General features: G+C 38.4%; 1 protein-coding gene across 1 annotated transcript in view; it reads left to right on the top strand.

The window, feature by feature from the left end:
* Nucleotides 1-24,296, top strand: part of CSMD1 (CUB and Sushi multiple domains 1) — a 2,087,969-nt gene that overhangs the window by 1,252,421 nt on the left and 811,252 nt on the right. Inside the window, exon 6 of the mRNA XM_049902971.1 lies at nucleotides 1,996-2,108. Coding sequence (XP_049758928.1) covers nucleotides 1,996-2,108 — 113 coding nt within the window. The remainder of the gene's footprint in view (nucleotides 1-1,995; nucleotides 2,109-24,296) is intronic.

Here is a 24,296-nt window from a genome sequence, read left to right on the forward strand (position 1 = left end):
CTGACATGAGAAAGTTTGACTACATATTTAATTTGACGCTGCTTTTTCTACAGGTAACAGAGGAAGTAGCCAACTGGTAGCTACTAAAGGCTTTGCGTAGAAATGAGATCTCCTTGTTTGACCAAGAGCAGCTGTGGTGTTGATAGCAAACCCACAAAGAGCATGGAGTTCCTCGGGGTTTCAGCTAAAAGAGGATGGTTGAACCCACAGATGTGATCTGTATTAATAAGCTTCATTTTAAAAATGATTTGGCAACTGAGATGCAAAATAATTGGTTTTATATCTATAAAATTCATAACCAAATGTGCTTAAGGAATATTTATAAGTATAGGTAAATATAGACGTAAATACACACATGTGATCTCTTAGAATCCTGCAAGGTAGACATTTCCACGTCCAGTACAGACTGGAAAACTGAGATTCAGAAACCGTGACCTGACAATGCAGCCACAGGTGCTGAAACAGGCCCAGCACATAAACCTCCACCTGAAGAAGCCCAGATCGAATGATGCTGATGCCAGTGGCCCAAACTTAGTTTATCATTTGTACCTCTAACTGCCAGGGGCTTTCCTGTCCAAGGACACTTTTCTTTTTAGTAGTGATGTAAAGTTTTCAATTCACCATGTTGTTGTTAGCTGCCACGGAGCTGACCTCCTGACTCATGGTGACCCCATGTGACAGGGCAGAACTGCTCGGTAGGGTTTTCTTGGCCGTAATCTTTTTTTTTTTTTTTTTAATTGTGCTTCAAGTGAAAGTTTACAAATCAAATCAGTCTCTCACACAAAAACCCATATACACCTTGCTACACACTCCCAATTACTCTCCCCCTAATGAGACAGCCTGCTGTCTCCCTCCACTCTCTCTTTTTGTGTCCATTTCGCCAGCTTCTAACCCCCTCCACCCTCTCATCTCCCCTCCAGGCAGGAGATGCCAACATAGTCTCAAGTGTCCACCTGATCCAAGAAGCTCACTCCTCACCAGCATCCCTCTCCATCCCATTGTCCAGTACAATCCATGTCTGAAGAGTTGGCTTTGGGAATGGTTCCTGTCCTGGGCCAACAGAAGGTCTGGGGGCCGTGACCACCGGGGTCCTTCTAGTTGGCCATAATCTCTATGGAAGCAGTTCTGGGGAGTTGCTCTGTGGGCCTGAACCGGCAGCCTTTAGGTTAGCTGTTGATAGGAAAAGGCTTGGGCCACCCAGGTGTCTCTCAATTCACCATAGTAAGAATTAAACTACTAGATCATTTCTGGCAGCTAAAGTGGACTGGAAATTTTAAACCACAGAACCATAGAGTGACTGTATCAAGCTTTTAAAAGACTTAGCAGTGCTTAATGTACTACTTTACTAAAACTTAATGATTCTGCATTTCCTACCTCTTTGATAATCACTCATCATTGTTCTCATGCATACTCCTCAACAGGGAAGGCCCTTGTGTGAATTCTGCATTACAAACATTTCCTTGCCTTTTACTACACATAGGGTCGCTATGAGTCAGCGCCAACTCAATGGCACCTAACAGCAACAAGTTAATTAAGTTAATCAGAATTGCTGAGAGTTCAACTGGACAGAGACAGAGTTTTATCATTTGTCTGGTTCTTTTTTTTATCCCCCCCAAAGTTTCATTATGAATTCTTAGTAGGTTGAGGTTTTCCTGAAAAGAAATGAGATCAAAAGAACGCCTTCACATTTACCCATCACTAATAAAGAAGAATCGAAATATCAAATATTTCGATTCTTCTTTTTTTTTTTTTAATAAAGAAGAATCGAAATATCAAATAATTGTGAAAACCTTAATTCTATCAAGGATAAACATAGCATTTATACCTTGACTAAGATAAAAATACCTGAATGATTTTAAGTCTTAAACACTAAGTAATAAGTGACTTGGGTCTTAAGCGTCTCGGAAATGAAGAATGTCCACCTTTAGAAAAGGACTTGATGTAGGACTTTTGCTCCTCAGGTTTACAAGGGAGATTTTTTCCTCTCTCTTTCAGGCTGACCGGCATGAACCTTCCTTCCCCTGTCATCAGTAGCAAGAATTGGTTACGACTTCATTTCACATCTGACAGTAACCATCGTCGCAAAGGATTTAATGCCCAGTTTCAAGGTAGGAATGACATACCTTATAACAAAGAATGATTTGGGTACTGAAATTTTAGAACTCTTTTGCTAAGGATGGAACAAGAGCTATAAGGTTGAAAATACCTTATATCCATCATACAAACAGGTAAGTTTGGAAATTATATGGGTAACAGCTAACAACTTAATTACTGTGACCATACACAGTAAATTTTCTTGTTTTCCTTAAACTTTACTAATCAATAAATTTGTATCAGCATTGTTGTAAATCCACACACCTAACCAGTGAATGCAGCAGCAGTTTGAATCTACCAGTCATTCCTTGGAAACCTTATGGGGCAGTTCTACTCTGCCCTATAGGGTCGCTATGGGTCAGAATCGACTCAACGACAATGAGCTTGGTTTCATTTAACCAGTAAAAATCCACAATCATCTGTTTATTTCTTTACTTCACTAGCTAAGAGTGATATAGAATATAGGTTCCACAGAAGTGCGTAAATAGATCAGACCACTTGTAGTCCGAAAATGGGTCACACTACATAAATCCAGTTATCTGATTTTATTTATGCACAAGTGAACCTCAATAGAAACGTGCTAATTTTTTTGTATTTGAGCCAAAAGGACAGTCTTTAATTCCCTAAAATGAAGAGTTGATTCTGAAATTTTCTCTTTGTACCTAATTTTTAGTGTTTACAGTCAGATAGTATTGTACTTGTTCCTATACTTTCCTAATAATCAATTTTTTTAATAATCAATATCCCTTATTAATAGAGTGAAAAGCCATCCCACTTGCATTTGCAAATAAAAAATCATATGACTGTGCCAAAAAAGAGATCTCCTTCTTTCTAAGGCAAGATTCCTCCCCACACTAGCTTCTCAAGCTTCCCCCTAATCATGACTGTGAGGATGTCAGTTCAGTTAAGGCCACATTCACTGAGCGCCGGCCACATGCCAGTCAGGATGCCACACGCTGCACTGGACCTCAAAACAGAGAAATTGTTGCAACTCCTGTACTCCAGAAACTAGTAAGTCAGAAAGAAAGTCTGTTAATAACTCCACGGAAGGCAGAACGCAAAAGAAAATCATTAGCGCTACTTGAGGACACTTTAATAGTATTTTCACAAATTGGTGTACGAACATCTCTTACCTTAAACGTATTTTAAAATCCGTCACTCTTTCACAGTATTCTCCCGGACAAGTAGAAAAATAAGACAGTTTTTAGGGAGTTAAGTACAGGCTGCATTGAAGAAACGCACACTGAAGTGGCCAGATTTTTTGCTTGCTACCTACTCCTGGGGCATGGCTGCATTGGAACCCGGGGCAATGTTCGTTTCACCAAAATATATTTTATGCATTATCAGGAGCATTGCCCATCTCACAGTTACTCCTGAGGTTGCCATGAAGTTCCCTCCTTTATTCCCTTTGATGGTAAATTAACTGCCCTGAAGTTTCACGCAGGGAGCCCTGGTGGGCCAGTGGTTAAAGCTCTGGGTTGCTAACTGGAAGGTTGGTAGTTCAAACCCACCAGCTCCCATGCAGGAGAAAGATGTAGCATTCTGCCTCCGTAAAGATTTAAAGCTTTGGAAACTCTTTGGGACAGTTCTACTCTGTCCTACAAGGTGAATATGAGTCCTAACCCACACAACAACAGTGGGTTTGGTTTGGTTTTGGACATTTTACTCTCTTTACAAAAGTCACACTAATTTCTTTTCACTTATTCTGGGATGTAGGCAAGGCCGATCTTTTCCTTTCTCAGACCTGCATTTATCTGCCTTTACAAACACAAGGCTAATGATTTAATAAAATAAATCAGTATAATTAAAGAGAGGTGAGTAGAAAGTTTTGCACGTAAAAATATAAGGAGGGATAAACGTTACTTAACGGTAATATATTAAATTAATATATTAGAACATTCTTATTCAATTTCCCAATAAAGTGGTGTGATGAAGCACCAATTTGTGTTTCAATTGGCACATAGGCTTCGTTGAGCAGGAGACACCATGCCTAAAGCCACGCGTGTAGGCGTACTGTATAGGGAAGGTTGGATTCAGCTCTGGATGCCATGCTTTTAAGAAGCAAACTGACCAAATGAAGAGCTATCAGGACGGTGACAGGGAACATTCGAAGACTTAAAAGAAGCATGATAAATGCCATGCAGAAAGGCACTACATTTATTTTCCTGTTTCCAGAGGGCAAAACTATCACCAAGGAATGGAAGCTACAGGGTGGCTGTTTTTGCTGATGCTGGGGTAATGTCTAGCTCAGCTAGAACAACCCGAGACAGGGGACAGGGCAATAGCTTAGACTGTGACTGGACTCCATTCCACTGATAACTGACAACTGGCAGATTTCCATCTTTCTGCAACTAGGCAGCCTCACAGTTATTCATTCTGAGGCAAATGGAAAACTTTTCTGTCACATAGGAAAATGTAGTAATCATATAAATCTCCCCATTTGCGTAGATTCAGTATCAGAAAGCCCCAACTTGTGTAGTGCTTTTGTTTCATCTTCAAAAAATAAAACCAGCTATTGTTATTACCAACACAATTGCAAAAAAAGGAAACATAGTGGAGGAACATTCTGGAAAAACTACAGGAACAAGGATAATAATACCCCTTACCATCAAGTCAATTCCAACCCGTAAAGACCCTATACCCCAGAGTAGAACTGCCACATAGGGTTTCCAAGGCTATAAATCTTTATGGAAGCAGACTCCCACACGTTTCTCCAGCGGAGTAGCTGGGGGTGAGTATTTACCAAGTGCTAATTTTCTGTCATCTCAAATATTCTGGCAAAGTACCTGAGTCTCAGGTTATTCAGAGGAGGAAGGAAACATTAAAAAAAAAAAAAAAAGTTCTACACTTACTGCCTTGTTGACTTTACTGCAGTCATATTTATTATTTGTGGTCACTTGACACCCTTAAGAATATAAAAATTCCACCAGTGTTACTTTGAGTAAATATGATTGCAAATTGTTTGTAATTACCACAAAAACCCCTTGTGGGCCCTACGCTGTTCATGCAGCCCTCTGGTGGTTTACCTCCAGGAGAAGCATTGCTTCTTTATCCAAGAGATTGATGCATGGATGGAATTTTTATGACTTCTAAAAACAAAGAATACATTCTTTTTAACTTGGTGCTTTTCTTGGTCAGATAAACAACTGCTACCACAAGATCCTCTTTCTTCTCTTTCCTAATGTTTTTCACTTTCATCTGCAAATTATTTATACCCTGGATCTTGCACTGTCTTTTTTGATTTTTACCTCTTCAATCCTATAATCAAGTTATGCCAAAAGTAATAGTAAGGTTTACTTACAAGGAAAAGTGCTCTATTGTTGCTATCCCCCCAAAAAATTAATTTTTAAAATAGCCTCGTGAACGAAAGAAGTTCAAATGCAATAAATGCTACTTGATATATTTGCAAAAACTGCTACATATATTGAGCTTTCATCAAGTGATAGATGTACGTACGATAAATTATTTCTTTAAATCAGCTGAAAATTGAGTCCATTCTTTATATGTTGCCTCCATCATTAATCATAATTAAATAAGAGCCTTGTTAGCACAATCCATCACCCAGACATTTTTGAAGTCTACAAGATGAATTTTTTTTAAAATATGTATTAAATCTTGAACCGTGAGAACCTATTTACCACTAAGTAGCCACACAAGGATTGAACACCTGTTTTATATATTCTTACCTGGCTATTTATAAAAACACAACTTACGCAAAATGAAATTCCCATTGATTTCCTAGCTGATAAATCATTTTGAATGAAAGTGTTTGTATGAAAGGTCTAGTTCATATAGGGAACACCAGTCTCATAAATCAGGAGAAAACATGAGTATGGCTTTGAAACTTTTCTTGACACCAATAATTTAGTTTGCTTTTTATTTTAACTATTTACACAACTTTTGATTTTCTTTTTTTGTTTTTAAATGAACACCTTTATATAAAATGAAGACTATATTATTAAAAACACGCTTAGGATAATTGCAAGCTTAAGCTTCCCACATTAATTCAAATTTGGGTAAACCTCGTGCATTTCCTGTTCTTTGATGTCCTCATTATCTGCAGCATGAACGAGCTGCCAAAGCTCTGCCTGAGAGGTGGTTTTTGCCACCAGGAAGCTTTTCTGAGAGTTCATGGACCTAAATTCTGATGCCAAAGCACCTTTTTATCTTTCCCTTTAGAACAGAATCTCTGAAGATAGATCCATTAGCTGGCACCTAGAAGGTGCTCAATTAATTTTTGTTGAAGAAATGAAGGAAATAACTGCTCACGCTCTTCCCTAGGCTCCACCGCCACTACTCTGCAGGACTGGTGAAAAACCTATAGGTGGCGCTCTTGCACATTATTTATTAAATTTGACATCATTTACTCTCTTCTACCACAGTAACATGTAAAATAGATATGGATACGTAAACCATTCTCTCAGTCAAAATAAATCAGTGACATATAATCTTGTAAACTCTAAGTAGCTATTAAAACTTCTAGAAAAAATGGCTTTTAATAAATATAAATCTTTCACTCGAATCAAAAATCCATAACCACTTTCCCTAAAAATATGTTCACTATTTCTTTATCTAAGAATCTCGCAAAGTGCTAACCCTAACAGTTTTAGTATTTTGTAAAAGATGGCCATCTACGTGTTCCAAGCTGCTCACATTAAGTACTTAGAAAGCCAGTATCTTTTCTACCTTGTGAGTCTTACTTTTTTTTAACTCTATAAAATAAGAATCATAATACCTCCCTCACGGGACAACTGTAGATATCTAGTAAGTTTTTTTTTAAAGTGGCAAGTGCTTTGTAACTCGCACTGAATTATAAGAGCACTCATTATGCACCGGGAATAATATCTTCCTTGTGCTTAATATCTTCCTTCCTTAATATCTTGACATTCCAAATTTTAAAGAACTCAAAAATGAGCAGACTATTCTCTTGCAGTGGTGGCAGAAAACTGAACTGGTTCAGCTCCTTGGGAAAATTGTGTACTATAAAGCTGACATAAGCGTTCCTCAAAACCAATTGTTGTTACGTTGATACTGACTCAGGGTGACTCCAGGAGTGTCGGAGTAGAACTGTGCCCCCCAGGGTTTTCCAAGTCTGCTTTTTTCAGACGTAAATTGCCACTCTTTCTTCCAAGGTGCTTCTGAGTAAACTCAAACGGCTCACCTTTCAGCGAGCAGTGAGCATGTTAACCATTTGCATCACCCACGAATGCTAAAGATTCACAGAACCCAGCAATTCCCCTCTTGAGTACGTACCCACAGAAATGCATAACATGTGCAACGAAAGATATGTGCAAAGAATCTTCATAGATGCTTTATTGATAATAGCCAAAACATAAAAAATAGCCTGAATGTTCAAAAACAATACAATAAATAAGGGAATTATGTCTGTTCGCACAGTGTAATACTAAGCAAAAAGAGAAAGGACAAAGTACTTCTACATGAAACAATATTGGTGAACCCCGTAGATATAATATTGAAAGGAAGAAGCCAGACACAAACACATACATACTATACTGTCCTGTCATAAGAAATTCAACAATATGCAAAACTAAGTGGGTGTTTGTTAGTAGAACTAATATTTTACTCTGTGTGTGTGTGTGCGTATATATAAATATATATATATATATATATTTTTTACTTCAGTTAAAAAAAGAATGGTCAGAGCAATCCCCTCCTAAAAGAAGAGCAAGTTCTTCAGAATTTCTCTCAAGCATGGCCAGAAAAATATACCTAAAGATTCCCTACCCAGTGTCATGGTGTTATTGAATGTCAAAATGAAGAAGCCTCTCCTTGCACACAAAGAGAGGGAGATAGCTGGAGGAACTTAAGTTATTTCGGAATTAAGCTCTGTTCAGCTCACTTACTGAATACCTACAGTGTGCCCTGTGCTCTGCTAGGAACCCAGAATGACAAGTCCTAGCCTTGTCTTTGATGTCTAGTGAAGAAGACAGGTAGATACACAAACTGGCAATGTTAATAAAAGGTGAGGGAAGCTATGCACAAAATGGTATAGAATCAGAAGACAAATCCAGACCAATTTAGGAGGGAGCAAAGAGAATTCCTAGAGGAGAAAATGCCTGAGAGTACATTCAAGGCTGCCAGGCAAAGAAGAAAAGAAGGGAGAAGGGAAGGTGTGCTCAGGCAATTATAAATATTATAGTTCAATATTGGAATGTAATGGGGGAACTATAGAGTGATGAGAAATAAATTTGTAAAGGGATGGGCTGGCTCTTGGAAGGCTTTTTATGCCATCTCTAAAAACTTGGACTTGATCTTGAGTAAACAGTAAGGATTAATGAAGAGTTTGAGAAAACGGGAAATGGATACATACATTTTATTGCAAATGTTACTAGGAGGTTCACTTTCTAGGCCACAGATGCTGCCCAGGGATATGAAGGGGAGAGTAAGGGGGGAGGAGCCCAGAAAGAAGGTCCTGTGGAGTGGAACATTCTAAAAGCTGGACCTCCAAACTAAGACTATTCCCAGAAAGTCATATTTTAAAAAGAAAAAAAAAAAAAGTTTGCTGAGATATGTGAATTGACCCTAAAGGGACTAAATGCCCTCTAGTCCAAGGCTTAGCAGTAATAAAATTCAATGCATCAATATATTTAAGAAAGAATGTGTCTGTCAGGAGTACGCGTGTTTGGTGGTGGTGGTGGAAGAAACTTGGAAAAGGGATGATCTAAGCGTAAACAATGATAGCAAGTCTTCCTCTGAGTCCAGCGAACTAGGCACTAGACAAGAGAAGGTGCCTGGTTTGATGACAGTTTCTCAGGTTCGCCATACCCTGTCCTGATAGCAGCCTTGTTTCTTCTAGGGCCTATAATGTATTTTGTGTTAATTGATGCACTCAACAAATTCTAGTGGGATGCCCGCTGTGTGTCAGTAACTAGTCCATACACAGCAGTGAATGACAGAGACAAGGCCTGCTTTCTCATGGACTTCACACTCTATTGAGGGAGAAGTTAATCCATCAAACAAGCAAAGACGACAATAATTACAGGGGAAGGGAGCAACATTAGATATGATGGTCAGGATGGCACTTTTGAGGAAGTAATAGCTGAGCTGGAAACCCTGGTGACATAGTGGTTAAGTGCTACAGCTGCGAACTAAAGGGTTGGCAGTTCGAATCTGCCAGGCGCTCCTTGGAAACTCTATGGGGTCGTTCTACTCTGTCCTATAGGGTCACTATGAGTCAGAATCAACTCGACGGCACTGGGTACTGGTACCGGGTAACACCTGAGCTAAATCGGACTACCTTGTCAAAGTCAGGAAAATGCAAAGGAGACAAAAAACAGGTGCCAAGGCCCCAAGGGAGGAAGAACCATTAAAGCGCGCGCGCGCACACACACACACACACACACACACAGTCAAAGTATAATGAGTGAGAGAGAAGCATCGGGAAAATCCCGCAGGGCCTTCTGGGGAGGCCTGGAGGAGCAGTTTGAGTTTTTTAAGTACGGGAAGGCAGGCTTTGGAAAGTTTGAAATGAGGCAGAGAAGTTCCTGATGTGCATTCTGACCACATCGCTGGAGTGTCTGTCCAGAGAATACTAGTCCGTAAGGTGATATTCTAACCCTTGACGGGTTGTAGCACCCATCGTACATCGGTGAATGATCATTCTGGTTTTTACCTCAGTTTCTCTAACCTTGGATATTGGGGTACCACCCTGAGTTTTGGAACACTCCACAGTGCCGACCAATGGTGCCTTCTTGTCTACAAGCTGAGGTGTGATGAATCCCCTGGGGCCATACTCCTAGAGACACCTGTTAGCCTGGCTCAGGTGACACGCAGATCCAGTATTCCTTTTTTCTAACTACAATTTGGCCAAAGAATCCTCACCTACCGTATCCTGTTGTGTTGGGCTGGCTGGGCGATCTCTACTTCTTAGACTCACCCTATTTACCTTAATAAAAGAGGGTAAGGCAAGCATGATTTTTTTTTTTTTTTTGGTCTCTCAGTATGTTATTATACCATAAAGATAAAAATTTGCGCTGAACAGATGTTCTGCGTCTACTAAGGATAGGACAAAGAAAAGAAAGTATGCTTAAATTTTAGTATTAATTATTTTGACCAGTCATTAGAAGTAATTTCTTACTAATGTTGAAACAAGAGAATATATTTCTCAAGAAAAATATGCAATATTATTCATTAGAACTGTTAAAGGACTGAAGTCTTACTAGAGGCAGAGCAATGGAGTAAATGAACTTTTGAGATTGTTCCAGGCTTCTGATTTAAGTCAATGAATTTTCACATTGACTTATTTAAAGCTGAGTGAGATACAGATAGGTGGCAAATTTTAATAATTGCATCTAAATCTATTAGACTAAACCCTTTCTTTCTCTAAACTTCTAAATGTGGCTGACATTGGAGAGTTGGAAGGCAACCATGTTATCCAGTAAATCACAGCTATTTTATTTATTTATTTTTTTTAAATAGGCTAACGTGGCAACAGCAGGTAGATGAGTTCTTATGCTTGAAGAATATAAAATATAGGAGAATTCTTATTCCCTTAGAAACCCTGGTGGCCTAGTCAGCGTAGTGGTTAAGAGCAAAGGCTGCTAACCAAAAGGTCAGCAGTTCAAATCCACCAGGTGCTCCTTGGAAACCGTATGGGCAGTTCTACCCTGTCCTATAGGGTCGCTATGAGCTGGAATCGACAGCAACAGGGTTGGTGTTTTGGGCTTATTCCCTTGGTAAATAATCTTTCTACAATTTGTATATGTGGTAGAAATTTATTCAGCTTTCAGTTTATCAACTCTAGACTGTGTTCATTCTTCATGTTCTCTCCCTCTTGCCGGCACCCTGATCACCCAAAGCTGCAGACGATGTGCGGTGTTTATTTGCTAAATGCCCGTAGTCACCTTTTGTAGGCAGCCTGTGATTTAAAACGTACAGCAGCACAGCGCACAGTGCTCAGCGTTGACATTCAGAGAGTAATGGTCAGTGTGTGGCCTTTCCGTTCCCGGTCTGCAGCTGCGAGGTCGGGGAGCTGGGGCCACGCCATGGCTCACCCAGAGACGTGACCAAGAACAGGCTGAGGGAGATGGCAGCTCAGCCAAGCTGTGCAGGACCAAGGAAGAGTCAAACTGCACAAATCGCACTGCTTGTTGTCTTAACTGTCTGGGTCGGGTTACTCAAATCAAGCAGTACAGTGGTTTGTAATAACTACTGCAGGGGTCAACAGCTAGTTTTCCTATTCCTGTGGATGCCTCGCTTAACTGAGCTTCATCCCCCTTATGAAATGACAGTACTAATGCTCAGAGTATAAATGCGACACTCAAAATGAATCCAGATGTGGGTTTAAAAAGGGTTTGGGAAGCAAAATGTAGCAGAGGAATGAATGCAGCAACCGCTAACAATCGTGATTAACGAATCGTGAGCAAGTTTATTTCTGGGCGGAATCCGGGCCCCTGCAATCGCTTCATATTATTTCACGTTTGCGTTCAGTCACTCATTTAAAAGCCGCTTCTGTAGCACAGCACTTCCCCAGAAGTATCCCAGGGTTCCTTCTTTCTGGTAAACTTGTTCTGGTTGGTGGTTTTTAAAAGTTCACGAGACTATAGCCACTTCTTTGCACATTTGACTGCCCTATCTCTTTCCATTTTAAAGGGAGTACATTTGGCTCCACAGAGATCTGTAGCTAACTTGTGACCCTGAAATTGTGTGCGGTTTACTAATCCAAGAAATGTAATATGGTAAGGATACAGTTCAAAATGTTTCCTGGCAGCTGTTTTGAAAGTTCCTTTGAAATTAACACATACTTTGCTCTTTTGAAACTAACAGTTACTTTGCTCTTTCCAGACATGTCTCCAGGGCTGTTGAGCTGATACTCCCATAAAAAGAAAAAGAGAGAGAGAGAGAAGTTGCCATTGATTGATTCAAATTCATGGTGACCCCATGAGTCAGAGGAGAACTGTGCTTCATAGGGTTTTCATGGCTGTGTCCTTTCAGAAGAAGATTGCCAAGCCTTTTTTCTGATATACCTCTGAGTGGATTTGAACCCCCAACCTGTCAGTTAGTAGCTGAGCACTTAACCATTTGTGTTAAAATATTGAGTTATTTGCATTCAATAATAAATAGCCACTGTGCAGAAAACCATGTGTGCTCCCAACCCCAGCTGCTCTGGGCCCTCTCGCAAAATGCCCCAAATTCCTCGCAGCTAAATCCCCTACGGATTTAAGCTTTGGAATAGCCAGCAGCTACAGATCTGCCCCAGCTATAGGGAAGCTGGCAGCTTCTTCTCTGAATGGTTTTTTCCAGCTATACCAGTTTCTAAACGTACTTTTTAATATCACCCTGAATGTATTCATGAGTGCTATATGTGACTAGAATTTATGGACCATAACATTAAGTTCTACAGAAATAGGCAGCACAATAAATATAAATGTCTTTCTTCCTAAAGACATATATAACAAGCCCCTGGAATATTATACATCAGCATATGTTTGTTGCTATTGTTGTTGTTGTTAGTTGCCGTTGTCGAGTCCAACTCTTTGCAGCCTCATATGTGCAGAGGAGAACTGCTCCACAGGGTTTTCAAGAAGCAGATTGCCAGGCCTTCTGAAGTGCCACTAGGTGGGTTTGAACCTCCAGCCTTTCAGTTAGTAGCCCAGCACTTAAGCATTTGTGCCACCCAGTGTCTCCATATTTGTTTCTAAGTCACTGATTTCACTTCTTTGCACAATTGTATTTTTTTTTTTAAATCATTATTACTATTATTTGCCTTCAAAACATTTAAACGATGTTTTCTAGTTAAATTGTCTTCTGTTATAAAACCCTTTATAATCCATCAGCCTCGTACCTTAGCTTCCTAGGGCTGCCATACAAAAATGCCACACGGTGAGTGGCTTTAAAGAACAGCAATGATTTCTCACCGTTCTGGAGGTGAGAAGTCTAGCTGGCTGTGTTGATTCCTTCCGAGGGCGTTTAGAGAGGAACTGTTCATGCCTCTGGCCTAGTTTCTGGCAGCTATCAGCAATCCTTCAAGTTCTGCGCTGCTCACAGTCACGTGTGCTTTTGTAGCCATCTGGCCTCTGCCTTCCCCTTGTGTCACCCTGTTTCCATACCTGTTCTCCCCTCTAATAAAACACCCCTGAGAGGGATTAGAATGAGGGCCCACCCTGCTCTGGTATGACTTTGTGAACTGATAGTATCTGCCGTGGAAAACCCTATTTCCCCCACACAAGGCCACAGTCACCACCACAAGGGTGAAGACTTCAGCACGTCTTTTGGGGGACACAGTTCAGTCTGCCACACTTTACATCCACATGTGATCATGGCATATCCCTGGTCAGGAATCACTGTAGCCCCAAATGATGTACAACAAACAATAGATTCCAGAGCTTTCTGTAATTTGTCTCTAATTTTTTTTTTCCCTGCAAACTAATGTTTTATTCTACCATTCCAAAAATCCCATGCTTCTGCCATATGAAATATTGACTGCGGATTGGATCCATCCTTCACTTTGATACCAACCCCCCACTGCAGCAATTCAGTTTGGTTCACTCCTTCTCCTTGGAAGAAACCTTTTCCAGTCTCCCAAGTCAATATCAACCACTCATTCACCTTTACTCCCATACCACTTACACTTTTCTTACGGAATTTCTATCACACAATTCCTTACAATATAGCTATATGTGGACAGCAAGCAATATTATCACTGCTATTGTTGTTGTTTGGAAGAGCAGAAGCAAGTTCCTTATAGCCTCCAGCATCCAGCAGAGTGCTTTTCACCAGAGCAGGGTTCTCTCAACATTTACGGAATGAATCTAGAATAACTCGATTCCTGAACAAACTAAAACCACAAACAAAGGATGTAACAGTCTGAGTTCATTAAACAGGTAGTATTACACAGTGGAAAGAAAGGCCTTGGCATTTGAAATATGAAGACCTTTGTGACCTTGGGCCACTCTCTTATCTTATTTAAATGTCTGTTTCTTCATCTATAAGATGGAGCTAACAATAGCTGTCTTCCAGAAATATCTTGAGGCTTAAATGACAGAGGAGTCCCTGGCTGGTGCAAATGGTTAACATGATTGGCTGCTAACGAAAAGGTTCGAGTCCACCTAGAGGTGCCTCATAAGAAAGGCCTTGGTGATCTAGCACCAAAAACTTAGCCACTGAAGACACTCTAGAGCACAGTTCTACTCTGTGATATAGGGTCACCATGAGTTGGAATTGACTCAACTGCGTACAACAACAACAACAACCTTTAAGGGAGCCAACTGCCAGATCTTTGTCCCTGGAATCCCTGGGGTGGGTTCCAACAGCCTACCTTTGTGACATGTCATATCAGCTTAATCACTGTGCCTGTAAGGATATATATATATAGAGAGAGAGATATTCCTGGCAATTAAGTACACAGCTCAAGTTAAAAATCTCAGCCAAGTCTAAATTAGAGATTTATTTTACTTCTTATTGTCTGAAGGTTAAAATATTGTGAAGCCCATAGTTTTGTAAATCCTTAATCCCGTCATTCTCACGTTTGACTAAATAATAGCATCACCTGGAGAGCTTTTGAAAAAACACCTAGGGATTTTGATTTTAGTTGCTTTGGGCTAAGGGCCAAGCATCTGTACTTTTTTAAGGCTTTCCAGGTTATTTTACTATGCAGCCAGAGTTTAGATAGGGCTTTAAGCTATCTCTAAGAGTTCTAAATGTTTAATTCTAATGTTTTGTTTGACTAACAAATTTTGAGATTACCAACATCAGTAATCGTCTATGCTTTAAAAGGTAGGGCTATTATATAGTATTTTAAAATTCTAAGTTTAAATCTTAGTTGACTTGACCACTAAAGAACCATCATATATGTATAAGAAATTATTTTGGTATATAGCATAATTAATGAGCAAATAACAAATCTTTTTTTTACTCTAATGTTTACAAAAAAGAAAATGGGTTGTTCCTAGGGGGACAGCAAGCACAAAAGTATGTTACATATTTATGTCTTTACTTAATCGATAATGTCTTAATGTTTAGAAACAATTCAATATAATCCTATAAATTCTCCGTTATCTTCTTTATTGTAATTTTTTCTCTAAAATTATTTAAATAAAATATATATTATATACATATAATTTAAATATGGTGCCCTGGTGGCAGAGTGGAGCCCCATATTTAAATAATAATTTAACATTTAATACAAAGGCATGAAAATTAGTCTCTTTCTCAAAATTTATTTGAGAATAGTCTCTTTTTGTTCTAAACAATTTCCCATTTTGGGCCTGAGTAATTTTTAGGCAGTTCCAAACATTTAGGCCAAAGTCTCTGAAATGTATTACATTGATTAATGCCAATGTTAATTTTAAGCATAGATTAATTGCTACCACAAATCAAAATAAATATGGTATCAATGAAAACATGCATTCTTTTGAAATCTAATTTAACTGGATAACTAGAACAATATAATAATAGAAATTCTTAATTATTTTATGTTTATTTCCACTTAATTACATTAACCCGGGATTTATTGAACACCTGTTATGAGCAAGACATCCCATCAGATATCAGGATGGGTAAACATGCTTGAGGAAGATCAAACAAACTTGCGTTACTGTGATTTTTGTGGATTTTTTATTTGCCTTATTGAAATGATAGCTCTGATCATATAATTTTAGATAGACATAGATTCAAATTTCAAATATCAAACTTCTCAGCATCTTCATTAAAAAAAGTAAATTTTAAGACCTACTTTTCTTTTTAATTTTTGGGGATGGGACTTAGAGGTAAATTGTGTATAAATTGCTAGCACTTGATAGGAATTTAATATACAGTAGCTAACTTTTCATTATAGTGTCAACCAGCAAAAATCAATATTTCTAAGAATATATAAAACATATATTGCAGGCATTTTCTAAGCATTGGATGTAGAAAAACAAGAATTCATTCTCTCTTTCCAAAAGTTTAATTTAATTAGTAGCTCTATATTCTCCACTGAAAATTAAAAATAATAATAATAATGTACACAGTCTCTTCCTAGAAAGAGAATCCATACCTACCAGATTCCACAGGCATTTTAATAAACTTTATGATTGCCTGAAATCTCAGGGGTTACAAATGGATTTCAGATTCAGGATTTGTCTAGTGAAAGAAAATATAGGGTAAGAATGATTATTTCCAGTTAATGGTGGTCTATCAAAGACTCACTCCAGAAAAGTGATAGAGGAAGACAGGTAAATATAGAGAGACAGACAGCCTTCTTGAAAAGTAGGTATAGGTGAAGTAGGCAAGGGTGTGAAGTAGACAAAAATGTGCTATCAATGTATGAAGCTGGGAAGAAATGGGGGTATTTCCAGCCTCTATGGGCAATCTGGGATGTAAGAAAAATTAAGAGCGCTTGGAAAATGTTGGATTAGATTTGACATTTGTGGAAGGGAAACATAGAAAAGTAAGTTTTGGCCAGAATGTGACCGAGATGAGAAGAACCTGAGCATTTGTCTTTGGGTAACAAAAAGTCTCTGCATTTGACCTGAATAGAGTTTGGTCTGACAAAGAGAGGAGAAGAAGAGAGGCAGGGTATGTCAGAGAGGAGTAAGTATTGTATTATTGCAAATAAATTCAACTACTACAGCTTACTTTGTTCTTTCTAAATACAACTATATACTCAGAGAATAGAAATTTACCAGGGGTCCTTTCTTAGGAGTTTAGAAAGTCTTTATTTATTTTTTTATTATTATGCCTGAAGTTATCTGTCCGCACTGTGTGACTGCACTGAATAATTCAGGTTTTAACAGTTAATCCAGAAGTCAAACAATGCATATAATAGATGTGTAGAAATAAATCTGCCCACTGAAAACGGTAAAACGCACTAAAAATAGGAAGCACGTTTTGTTTGCTGAGATACTGGGTAAAATTGCTATTGCATCTGTCATGAAATACGTAGAGAGATGATTAACTTGGAAATTTGGATTACAAAACGTAGCCATATATACCCTCTTGTGATACCATTCTCTCTATTTTCTTTCACTGTCAAACCTCTTGAAAGAATATTTCGCTAATTTTCTTTAACCATTTGCATCCTGATTTGCCATCCATGGCCTCTGAGCTACCAAACCTTATCTCATGTATCCATCTGTCTCTTCTCTACAGAACAGCCCCAACAGTGGGCTCAAATGTTTAAAAGGTCACGGAGATGACACCAGAAGGGGCAGTGTTTCCTTCTGTTATATGTAGGTCACCATGAGTCAGAACAGACTTGACAGCAACTAACAACATCTTTTCTAATTTCTCTTTCTCTCCTAACCCCTAAATGAAGATCCTAAATGAAGATACTGCTCCCCATTGGGCAATTATTTCTCCTGCTAATCTTGCTAAACAAACGCTGAAGTTGGAACATCATAGTAACATTACTTTCTTTTTTTTCTCCTTGCTTCTCATTGTGCAGCTAGGTACTGACTATTTTAGACTCTTCCTCTGCAAAGGTTGCCCCGCTGTCTTTTATGGCTCAGAGAATCTATGTTTGTTGGACGGTATGGGAGGTACTGAACACGTATAGGCAATTGGTTTAAAACACACCCTACACGGATATGGTCTCATTAACATAACCAAGAAAGTCCTCTTCCCAGATGGGATTACATCCACCTGTATAGGGGTTAGGATTTACAGCACATATTTGGGGGTGGGGGCGTGGGGAGCAGTTCTATCCATAATATATCCTTACTAAAACCAGAGTGCAAACTGCTAAGATACTTGTACGCTCTTAAGTAGATCCACAAAAATTAAGCCTTCTTCAGCTTTGTCTTCTTTGCCTTACATAAAAAAAAAAAAAAAATGCCTTACATACTGCCCCACAATTCTTTTCTGAGTGCAAACAGTGTAAACAGTTGCAACCTGCAGACCTACCATGACTCAAAAAAAAGGAAATTGTTTGCAGCACTGCAGAAGGGTGCTATCCTCAGAGTAATTTAAAATCAATATTCTGTCATTTTTATAAAAGTAGATTAATTTCAGTGAAACTAACTTTCAAAACTCTTGGCAGTGATGGAGCAGAGGGGAGAGGAGATTTGTACTACACTGGAGTCTCTGAGTGGTGCAAATTGTTAAGTACTCAGCTGCCAACAGAAAGGTCGGGGGTTCAAGTCCACTTCCAAAAAATAGGTCAAAGAAAACTCTATGGAGCACAGTTCTACTCTGACACACCTGGGGTCAGCATGAGTAGGAACCAGCTCTCAGGCAGCTGGTTGGTGGCTGGTTTGTCCTATGTAAGAATGAACTCCCTTTGAGTTATGATCTTACCGTGAAGAAAGCTAAATCAGCTAGTACTTCACACAAATTAACTGTTCAACATATGGTAGGTGATATTATGATTTTTATTTTGATAAATATTTCTTAAAATGTTCTGTGTAAATGTTTCTTGACAGTCCCCGCTTGGATTATAATTTTCTTAATTGACAAAAATCTCACAACATGAACCCAAAATAAGCACCCTATTGGAGCCCTTTGAAATGAGTATTTAAAGCTTTTTGAAAAAGCAGTTACCGTGGAGGACAAAAATAATATAAAATTTAAATTCTGTGTAATGAATACCTTTGTGGCACTTTTCACTCTGAAAAAGGAGACTGTTGAAAGTAGTTCTGTTTTTTGCAAATTCATTTATATTTCATTGATTCTTTCAGTGACACCTAGGAAAGCCCAAGGGAATTTTAATTACCAACATAACCAAAAAACTAACCCACCGTTGATGAGTCCGCTGCAACTCATAGTGACCTTATAGGGTTTCCAAGGCTGTAAATCTCTATGGAAGCAGACTGCCACCTGTTTCTCCCAAGGAGCTGCAGGTGTTTTAGAATTTCCGGTCTTTCAGTTACCAGTAGATCTCTTTAACCGCTGCACCACGAGGGCTCCTTAATTACCAGTACACTAATGATTAAATAGACTTGTAGCATTAACAGTTCTCTAACTCATAAAAAAATAACATTATTTCTTGAAGACTGCCATCAGAATTATTTTCCTTCCTTGATATTTACCTGCGTCTCTGAATTATTCCTATCGTAAAGTATCTGCATTTTTCACTACTAACAAAATTGAAAATATTTTAACATTCTGTTCCTTGATCTCAACTGGTTATAAAATCTATTGTGGTTGTCTTGAAAAATATGGACCAATAGCTTTATGCTTAATAGTGTTCCTTGCACCATCCCGAGACCTTTGGATATCCCTTATTCAAAGTCCTGTTACGGTTTGCAATTTTCTTCATCTAGGAAATGCTAATTTCAAAGTCCTTTTTTGTAAGGTGAAGTTATAATTCACATGATTCTTTAGGGATTGCTCTTTGGGTTTTATTTCATTAGCTAATTTTAACCTGGTGAGTTCTAGGCAGGAGGCCTCTAGTTTTGCATGTCCATATACTTTTCTTAGCAACAGGTATTCATAGAAAAAAGTAGACAAAGTATGTTAAATTACAAAAAATAAAATAAAATTCGTTGAACTTCATAAAATCTCACTTTTTGTAGCTATTTTAAAGGGTGTAAGTTGTCTTCTTTGTTACTCTAGAAATTGAGTCATGTTACATAGATGATGAACGGAGATTTTATTCATAGCAAAAATATTCATGCTCAAAAGAGATTTGTGTAAAATAAAGCTCTGAGAAAACACATATATAATAAATCCTGTTTCAAATAATGTCAATAAAACATTTCTATGAAATAAACGTAAAGCCCTTTTTCCTGTTCTATTTTCTGAGAATTAACACTATGTTATAATGAATCCAAGATACACGTTTCCGCCTTTTAATACCTGCAAAACAGAGATCATTTATTTGGGCAGTATTTTGCCTTTGTCCTTCCTTTGTGAAGCAGAAAATCATGTTGCACAATCAGTAGTGTCTTAGATTTTATAAGGTGCAATAATGATACTTGATCTGATTTTGGACATTTATCTTTTCCCAAATTTTAAAACCCTCTCTGCGTATTACTCCTGTTCATTTCCTGCCTGCCACCTCAGACCCTGTGTACACACGCAGAGTTCTAGAGCCTTCTTCCAACTTCTGCTGTATGCCTGTCCTGAGGCCAAGACCAAAGGCATTAGATCAAAAGGGAATGATGAAAATGTTGGAGCCCTGAGGAGATAAAATTGGATAAATTAAACATGTCCATTAAAATATAATCTAAAATAAATTTTGTATCATGTGGTACAATCTTACAATTTAGAAGTTTGAAAATTAATAGACTTAAAAATGGACTGGAAATGTTTGAAGAACAGAAGACATCAGTTTTGAAGGGACTTAAAAACATCAGTTGTCAGAAAGTTGAGCATCCATAGATCGAATCGGCATTTCTAAAGACAAGCTCGATCATAATACAATTCAGACAACAAGAAGACCAGATTGCCAAGGGAAAAAAGAGTTGAGAATAATTGGAGAAAACAAAAATTTCTTACAGATTTAGTGTGTACCAGATACTTTTTTTTTTCAGATAATTTAAATACAATTTGTTTTAAAAACTTAAATCAGTTTCTATCCTTATAATAAAAATAAACTTATAGAGTACATCCCCACCATTCTAATACTATGCATATGTCAGTTGACTATTAAAAAATAAGGAAAAATATATTATATTAAAAGGCACACCTGTAGAAGTTGTCAGTCTTAAGAAAGTTTGAACATGATTTTTTTGGACAAGTCATCAGGAAAGACCAATTGCTAGAAAAAGACATCATGTTTTGAAAAGTAGAAGGTCAGTGAAATTAAGAGAAACCCTCAAAGAGATGGATTAACACAACAGCCACACCCACGGACTCAAACATACCAATGATCATAAAGATGGCACAGGATCAGGCAAGGTTTTGTTCTGTTATATACAAGATCACCATGAGCTCTGAGCCAACTTGACGGCAACTAATAATCAACAAATATTGCTATTAGCCAAAAGCAGAGGGGAGATTTCTGAGGCCTTAGAGAATTTTTCAGTCATAAAAAAATTATGGATAACATTACAAAAAAATGAGAATTCCAGAACACGTAATTGTGCTGGTTCAGAACATGAATCAAGAGGCAGTCCTTCAAACAAAACAAGAGGATGCTGCATGGTTCAAAATTGGAAAAGGTGTGCGGCAGGGTTGTATCTTTTCACTTATGCAACCTATGTGCTGAGCAAATAATCTAAGGACCTTCACTGTATGAAGAATAATGAGACATCAGGATTGCAGGAAGATTCATTAATAACCTGCAGTGTGCAGATAACACAACTTTGTTTGCTGAAAATGGAGCACTTACTGATAAAGGTCAAAGACTACAGACCAGTATGGATTACACCTGAACTTGAAGAAGTTGAAAATCTACACAATTTTGGATGAATAAAAACATCATGATAAATGAAAAAACTGAAGTTGTTGATGACTTGATTCTATTGGATTAACAATCATTGTCCATGGGAACAGCTGCCAAGAAATCAAAGAATATATTGCACTGGGAAAATCTGCTGCAAAAGACCTCTTTAAAGTTTTAAAAATCAAAGATATGCTCTTGGCTGCTAACCAAAAGATTGGCAGTTTGAATCCACCAGCTGCTCCTTGGAAACCCTATGGGGCAGTTCTACTCGGTCCCCTAGGGTCACTATGAATTGGAATTGGCTTGATGGCAGGGGGTTTGGGTTTGATTTTTTTTAAAATCAAGCCATGGTCTTTTCAATTGCTTCATATGTATGCAACAGCTAGTCAATGAAAAAGGAAGACAGAAAAAAAAAAATGATGGACTCAATTTGAGATGTTGGTGAAAAACATTTACTATACCATGGACTTCCAAAAGAATGAACAAAATAGTCTTAGGAGAAATACAACCAGGATGCTCCTTAGAAGCAAGGATGTGGAGACTTCATCTTGCTCACTTTGGTCACGTCGTCAGGAAGGGCCTTTGCTATAAATGGACATTGTAGTTAGTAAAGTGGAGCATTGACAAAAGTGAAGGAGGCCTTTGGTGAGATGGCTAAAACAACAGACTCAAACATCAGCGATCATGAAGATGGCACAGGACTGGGCAATCTTTTGTTCTGGCGTATGTAAGGTCCCTGTGAGTCGGAGATGACTCAACAGCATACAACAACAACAAGGAGAGATTTTCAGAACACAAAATGCTAATGTAATGTACTTCTAAGGACATAGCATCGTTTATGTGTAACTATTTGAAATAAAGAAGAAAATGGCATCATGAATGCTAGCATCTTTGCATTGTGTTTTAGGACCTGCACACCGTTCATACACACTGTCTTCTTCCCCTCGACTCTGTGGATTTGTCTTTGAAATAAAAGCTGATGATCCAATTGGTCTCAACCCACCTGGAGCAAAGGAGAATGAAGAACACCAAGGTCACACGATAACAAAGAGCCCAAGAGTCAGAAAGGGCCACGAGAACCAGAGACCTACATCATCCTGAGACCAGAAGAACTAGTTGGTGTCTGGCCACAATCGATGACTGCCCTGACAGGGAGCGCAATAGAGAACCCCCGAGGGAGCAGGAGATCAGTGGGATGCAGACCCCAAATTCTCATAAAAAGACCATACTTAATGGTCTGACTGTGACTAGAGGAATCCCGACGGTCATGGTTCCCGAACCTTCTGTTGGCACAGGACAGGAACCATCCCCCAAGACAACTCATCAGACATGAAAGGGACTGGACAGTGGGTAGGAGAGAGATGCTGATGAAGAGTGAGCTAATTATATCAGGTGAACACTTGAGACTGTGTTGGCATCTCCTGTCTGGAGGGGGCATGGGAGGATAGAGAGAGTTGGAAGCTGGCAAAATTGTCATGAAAGGAGAGACTGGAAGGGCTGACTCATTAGGGGGAGAGCAAGTGGGAGTAAGGAGTAAGATGTATATAAACTTACATGTGACAGACTTGATTTGTAAACGTTCACTTGAAGCTCGATAAAAGTTAATAAAAAAAAAAAGCTGATGGTCACACTATTACAGTTTTTATTTGATAATTTGCATTTCGTAGCGAGACCTAGCCAAACCATCTCATTATCTCAACTTGTTTTTCCTTAGTTCACACTGATGGTAACTACTGTCATTCAGAGGGTGTTTGGCGGTATCCTCATGACTTCAGCCTACAGCCTCTGAGAGTGCAAACTGCTTATTCGTCTTTGGTGGGAGGGATCTAAACTCGCATTTCTAATTGGCATAATCAAAACACAAACTTAAATTTGTGTTTAAATATTGTATTAGCTAATATTCAAGTAAGATTTAAACCAAAGATTGAAAGAAAGAAATAAAATTTGTGATAGCCACCGAGTATACTTTATGTAAACTACATTGTTGTTGTTGCCCCATAGGGTTTCTTAGGCTGTAGTCTTTACAGGAGCTGGTCTCCAGGTCTTTTCTTCCACTGAATGTCTGGAGGATTCGAACCACCAGCCCTTCTGTTAGCAGCCGAGAGCTTAACCATTGTGCAACCAGGACTCCTTAGGAAAAGAATACATAGTTATATTTATTACTAAAGTCTAAACCCTAAAGTATGCTTGTGTAATAGGATATATTGCAATATATAAAATAGATGTAAAAGTACCTAAAATTATTCTTTTCCTGCCATTGTGTTATTCATTTCTCCTGTTAGGGCTCTCTCATTTTTTCAGCAGCATAAATTTCACAGCTTCATCTTATTTATTTCTATGTTCATTGAAGTTGTAGAAGAGAAGAAGCAAATGGTTTCTTACATCAATCTTCTAAAGGTATTTGTCAGAATTATTTGAGAACATATTTAATAAATAAATGTGTATGCTAGAGTCTAAATAATGGAAATGAAAAGGGACTATAACATTCATTGACTCTGATATCTGGAACTTGTAAACACTGGAGAGGGAGACATGGTCTATTCCCACTTCATTAGTTTGTCACTGGGTTCTTCTGCAAACTCTTGCAGGTAATTTAGATGTGTCTTTTACAAATTTCCCTTGACAGTCATCCACCTTAAGTGTTGAAAAACAAGTCAGAGATCAGGGGAATTCTAACTTGGCAAAGGTTAACTAAAAGCTGACATACCTTTAAACGGATTATGTTGCTGTAGTCCTAAATACTACCATCTTGGCCATTTTTGTGTTTTGTTTCTTGGATTTCAAATGATCTCATGCAATTAAGGAGATCAAGTGAATGTTGGCAGAGAATCTCTGATTAAATATCACCGCTTAAATTGGGAAGTCAGAGACCTGAAGAGAAGTAACAGTAGTCGATTTTCCTGAACTGGGTGAAGAGATTGTTGGGATCTCCAAA

This window comes from Elephas maximus, chromosome 12 (genome assembly GCF_024166365.1).
Source record: "Elephas maximus indicus isolate mEleMax1 chromosome 12, mEleMax1 primary haplotype, whole genome shotgun sequence".
Classification (NCBI taxonomy): domain Eukaryota; kingdom Metazoa; phylum Chordata; class Mammalia; order Proboscidea; family Elephantidae; genus Elephas; species Elephas maximus.